This window comes from Onychomys torridus, chromosome 1, assembly GCF_903995425.1.
Source record: "Onychomys torridus chromosome 1, mOncTor1.1, whole genome shotgun sequence".
Classification (NCBI taxonomy): domain Eukaryota; kingdom Metazoa; phylum Chordata; class Mammalia; order Rodentia; family Cricetidae; genus Onychomys; species Onychomys torridus.
Window position 1 is genome coordinate 82,094,957 of NC_050443.1, and position 6,000 is coordinate 82,100,956.

Genomic DNA, 6,000 nt, shown 5'->3' on the forward strand with positions numbered 1-6,000 from the left:
CACAGATGTTACTGCTGTTTCTTCCCCCACTTCATTTGTGTTCAATTTGACATCTAATACAACAGTAAGTGGCTTAGCCTTTCCATTGAAGATGAGGGACAGGAACTGGTTTTTTAGTGTTTCTAAACTGCATGGTATGTAGTAGAGATTGGAAGCATTTCTGTTCTTGTCATTACAGGATGTGTGCCTTTCCCCCAAGAGCATCTGCTTCCTTAAGTCACTATGCCACCCTTCAACCAGAGCACTGCCCACCCAATAGTCTTCTTCCTCACTGGAATTCCTGGTCTTGAGACCTCTCAAGCCTGGATCTCCATCCCTTTCTGCTGTCTATATGCCATCGCCATCTCTGGGAACAGCATGATCCTCTTTGTCATCATCACTGAGTCAAGCCTCCACGAACCCATGTACTATTTCCTGTCCATGCTGTCCTTCACAGACCTGGGTCTGTGCCTTTCCACGTTGGTAACTGTGTTGGGTATCTTCTGGTTCAATGTTCGAGAAATTAGCTTTGATGCCTGCATTGGCCAGATGTTCTTTATCCACGGCTTTACATTCATGGAATCTTCAGTCCTCCTGGTGATGGCCTTTGACCGCTTCATTGCCATCTGGAACCCCCTGAGGTATATGCTATGATCTTAACCAATTCACGGATCATTGCGGTGGGCTTTGCAATTGTAATTAGGGGAACCACAGCTCTTGTTCCTTTACTCCTGCTCCTCAAGCGTCTGTCTTTTTGTCATAGTCATGTGCTCCATCATTCCTATTGCTTTCATCCTGATGTGATGAAGCTTTCATGCTCAGACACCAAGATCAACAGTGCCTTTGGCCTGGCCACTGTCATCTCTACTGCAGGCTTGGACTCTGTCTTGATCCTTCTCTCTTACGTTCTGATCATCCACTCTGTGCTCTGTATTGCATCCAAGGAGGAGCGGAAAAAGGCCTTTGGCACCTGTGTCTCCCATCTCAGTGCTGTTGCCATCTTCTACGTCCCTATGATCAGCTTGTCATTGGTGCATAGATTTGGGAAGCATGCTCCTCCATTTGTGCACACTCTAATTGCCAACGTTTATCTGCTCATTCCTCCTGTAATGAATCCCATAATCTATAGCTTGAAGACCAAAGAAATTCGCAAGACTATGCTTAAGATTTTCTTCATTAAACCATCTTAGGGTAATTTTAGAATTCTTGGTCTTATGGCAGCTTTGATATGCCATGCTTTTGATGCTCATCAGAAGCTTGCTCTTTTCCGAGGGAATATGGAGGAAGCATGGATTAAGGGAGGGCAGAAGGGAAGTGGAGATTGCAGTGGGAGGAGAGGAGGAAGTGGAGGCCATGGTCGGGATGAAAAAATAAATAAGTAAAATTAAAAAACTCTTCCTTGAATTTCTATACTTGATTATTCACTCATGTGATTTACTCTGTAGCTTGAAAGAGCCTGTTAATTAATTAATTTTTTTATTCTGATGATCTTGTAATTTCCTGTCTACAAAATTTTAGACCATTGTTTCCCTAATGACAGCGATATCATGTTGTATAGTTATTATCTTATTATTACTTCTGTACCTGGTACAATATGGTTAAATTAATCTTATGGTTATTGTTAAATTGATTTTAGGCCTCTAGATAATGTATCTATTAATGGTTTATATAATACAGGTACTAAGAAATATGTATTTCAGTAATTGTATAATTAACATAATACTGCTAAAATGATTATTGCTAATCAAATATTCATGGTTGAATAAGATGAAATAGTAGAATCATTAATTAATCAGTGAGAAAAAAAGCAATTGGAATGAGTACATTTCTAGTTCTTTAAATAAGCCTTTGGTGGATCTCCATTGCTACAGAGCAGTCCTCAGCATCTGGCCAACAGGCAACCTGTGGACAGGCTGCACCACCACCTGGACACTCACTGGATTCTATAACCTCTATGACCCACTCCACTACCTATACCACTGGCCACATCATACTTCCATTGGCCAACCATCTACCATAACATCAGAAGCTACCATAGATGCAAGCACTACCTATACCTGTTGGAAGAACAGCAGCCCCTATAGGTACCATGGCCACCCACACCAGCTGGAAGAGCAGCAGCCCCCATAGGCACCAGCAACACCTACACAAGCTGGAAGACCAGTCTCTATTGCCACAGGCACAACCTACACCAGTAGGAAAAACAGACCCACTAGCACAAATAAAGCCCACACAAGCAAGAGGAACTGGAGGATATACTACATTTAGGCACCCTAACCTCCACCAACCTCAGCTGAGACAACCCTACTGGACCTGAGGTCCAGCCAACCCTTTGGCCACTCAGACCAAAAGACAATAAAGGAACAAAGAATCCATCCTACAAAGACTTCACAAGAATCAACACCTGTACCTATAACTGTCCCAAACCTAGATGGGTAAATGGCCATGTAAATACATTCAACAACATAAAGGGCAATATGGCACCACCCCAGAACCCAGTGGCTCTACAACAGCAAGACCTGAACATCCCAACACAGATGAAGCAGAAGAAAACAACCTTAAAAATAAGTTTATGAAGATTATAGAGGTCCTTAAAGAGGAAATGAAAAATTTCTTTAAAGAAATTGAGGAAAAGGCAAACAAAAAATCTGGAAGAAATCAATAAATCCCTTAAAGAAAACCAAGAAGCCAAGAAAAAACAATCAAACAGGTGAAGAAAACAGTTTAAGAGCCTGAAAATTGAAATAGAGGCAATAAAGAAAACACAAATCAAGGGAATTTTGGAAAAGAAAAATCTGGATAAGCAAACAGGAACTACAAATATAAGCATCTCCAGCAGAATACAAGAGATGGAAGAGAAAATCTCAGGTGTTGAAGATATAATAGAGGAAATAGATTTAATGGTCAAAGAAAATGTTAAATTTAAAAACTTCCTAACACAAAACATTGAGGAAATCTGGGACATCACGAAAAGACCAAACCTAAGAATAATAAGGACAGAAGAATATCTCAATGGACCAGAAAATATATTCAACAAAATCATAGACAAAAAACATTTACAGCCTAAAGAAGGACATGTCTATGAAGGTACAAAAAGCTTACAGAACACCAAATAGACTGGACTCCCAAAAAGTCTTCTTGCCACATAATAATCAAAACACTAAACATACAAAATAAAGTAACAATATTAAGAGCTGCAAAGGAAAAAGGCCAAGTAACATATAAAGGTAGACCTATCAGAATTACATCTGACTTCTCAGTGGAGACTCTAAAAGCCAGAAGGTCCTGGATAGACATTATGCAGACACTAAGAGATCACAGAATGGCTTTCAATTACACAGCATGGCTTTCAATTATCATAGATGGAGAAAGCAAAATATTCCATGACAAAACCAGATTTAAACAATACCTATCCACAAATCTAGCCCTACACAAAATACAAGAAGGAAAACTCCAACTCAAGGAAGTTAGTTGCACCCATAAAAACACAGGCAATATGTAGTCTCACACCAACAAAACCCAAAGAAGGAAGCACACACACAGTACCACCACCACCACCAAAACAAACAAACAAAAAATAACAGGAATTAACAATCACTTGTCATTAATGTCCCTTAATATCAATGGACTCAATTCACCTATACAAAGACACAGGCTAACAGAGAGGGTCCATCCTTCTGCTGCATACAAGAAACACACCTCAACATCCAAGACAGGCATTACCTCAGAGTAAAGGGTTGGGAAAAGCTTTTCCAGTCAAAGGACCTAGGAAACAAGCTGGTGTAGCTATCCTAATCTCTTAACAATATAGACTTCAAACTAAAATTAATCAAAAGAGATGAAGAAAGACATTTCATATTCATCAAAGGAAAAATCCATCAAAATGAACATTCATGCCCCCAATTCAAGGGCATCCACATTTGTAAAAGAAACATTACTAAAGCTTATATCAAAAATCAAACTATATATATTAATAGTGGGAGACTTCAACACCCCACTCTCACCAATGGACAGGTCTGCCAGGCAGAAACTTAACAGAGAAATAAGGGAACTAACAGATGTTATGACTCAAATGTACTTAACAGATATCTACAGAACATTTCACCCAAACACCAAAGAATATAACTTCTCAGCACCTCATGGAACCTTCTGTAAAATTGGCCACATACTCTGTCACAAAACAAATCTCAACAGATACAAAAAATTTTGAATAACCCCATGTATCTTATAGGATCACCATGGGTTAAAATTAGAATTCAACATCAACACAAACTACAGAAAGCCTACAAACTTATGGAAACTGAACAACTCACAACTGAATTACCACTGGGTCAAGGAAGGAAAAAAATGAAAGAAGTTAAAGCATTTCTAGAATTCAATGGAAATGAATGCACAACATACTCAAACTTATGGAACACCATGAAAGCAGTGCTAAGAGGAAAGTTCATAGTGCTAAATGCCTACATAAAGAAGTTGGAGAAATCTCACACTAGCCACTTAACAGCACACCTGAAAGTTCTAAAACAAAAAGAAGCAAACTCACTCAGGAGGAATAGATGGCAGGATAATCAAATTAAGGGCTGAAATCAATAAAATAGAAATGAAGAGAACAATACAAAGAGTCAATGAAACAGTTGGTTCTTTGAGAAAATCAACAAGATCAACAAAACCTTATCCAAACTAATCAAAGGCAGAGAGAGTATTCAAATTAACAAAATCAGAAATGAAAAGTGGGATATAACAACAGACATTAAGGAAATTCAGAGAATCCTCAGGTCATACTTCAAAAACAAGTACTCTACAAAATTGGAAAATCTAAAAGAAATGGACAATTTTCTTGATTATTACTGCATACCAAAATTAAATCAAGATGAGATAAACAATTTAAATAGATCTATTACACCCGTGGAAAAGAAGCAGTCATTAAAAATATCCCAACCAAAAAAGCTCAGGGCCAGAGGGTTTCAGAGCAGAATACTACCAGAATTTCAAAGAAGAGCTAATACCAATACTCCTCAAGTTGTTCCACACAATAGAAACGGAAGAAACATTGCCCAATTTTTTTAATGAGTCTACAGTTACACTGATACCCAAACCACACAAAGATGTAACAAAAAAATAGAATTATAGATCAATCTCCCTCATGAACATTGATCCAAAAATACTCAATAAAATACTGGCAAATTGAATCCAAGAGTACATAAAAGAATCCACCATGACTAAATAGGCTTTATTTCAGAGATGTAGGGATGGTTCAACATACAAAAATCTTGTCAATGTAATCCGCCATATAAACAAACTGAAAGAAAAAAAAAACACATGATCATCTCATTAGATGCTGAAAAAGCCTTTGACAAAAGCCAACACCCCTTCATGATAAAGGTCTTGGAGAGATCAGGAGTACAAGGAACATATCTAAAAATAATACAAACAATATATTGCAAGCCACCAGCCAACATCAAACTAAATAGAAGCTCAAATCAATTCCACTAAATTCAGAAACAAGAGAAAGCTGTTCCCTCTCTATATATCTATTCAATATAGTACTTGAAGTCTTAGCTAGAGCAATAAAGTAACAAAAGGAGATCAGGTGGATATAAAGTGGAAAGGAAGAGAAGTCACATTTTCACTATTTGTAGATGATATGATAGTATACACAAGTGACCCCAAAAATTCTACCAGGAAACTCCTACAGCTGATAAATACCTTCAATAGTGTGGCATGATACAAGATTAATGGAAAAAAAAATCAGTAGTCCTCCTATATACAAATGATAAATGGGCTGAGAAAGAAATCAGTGAAATAACACCATTTTCAATGCCACAAATAATATAAAATATCTTGGTGTAACTTTAACTAAAAAAGTTAAAGACCTATATGACAATAACTTTAAGTCTTTAAAGAAAGAAATTGAAAAGAATATATCAGAAAATGGAAATATCTCCCATGCTGATCGATAGGTAGGATTAACATAGTAAAAATGGCAATCTTACCAAAAGTAATCTACAGATTCAATGCAAT

At 37.5% G+C, this 6,000-nt stretch overlaps 1 protein-coding gene across 1 annotated transcript; it reads left to right on the forward strand.

Moving 5' to 3' along the window:
- The first annotated feature begins 222 nt into the window (after positions 1 to 222).
- Positions 223 to 1,169, forward strand: LOC118569621 (olfactory receptor 51F2-like). The gene is given in 2 exon segments (XM_036167675.1): positions 223 to 621; positions 624 to 1,169. Coding segments are annotated over 2 exon segments (945 nt in total).
- The last annotated feature ends 4,831 nt before the right edge of the window (positions 1,170 to 6,000 follow it).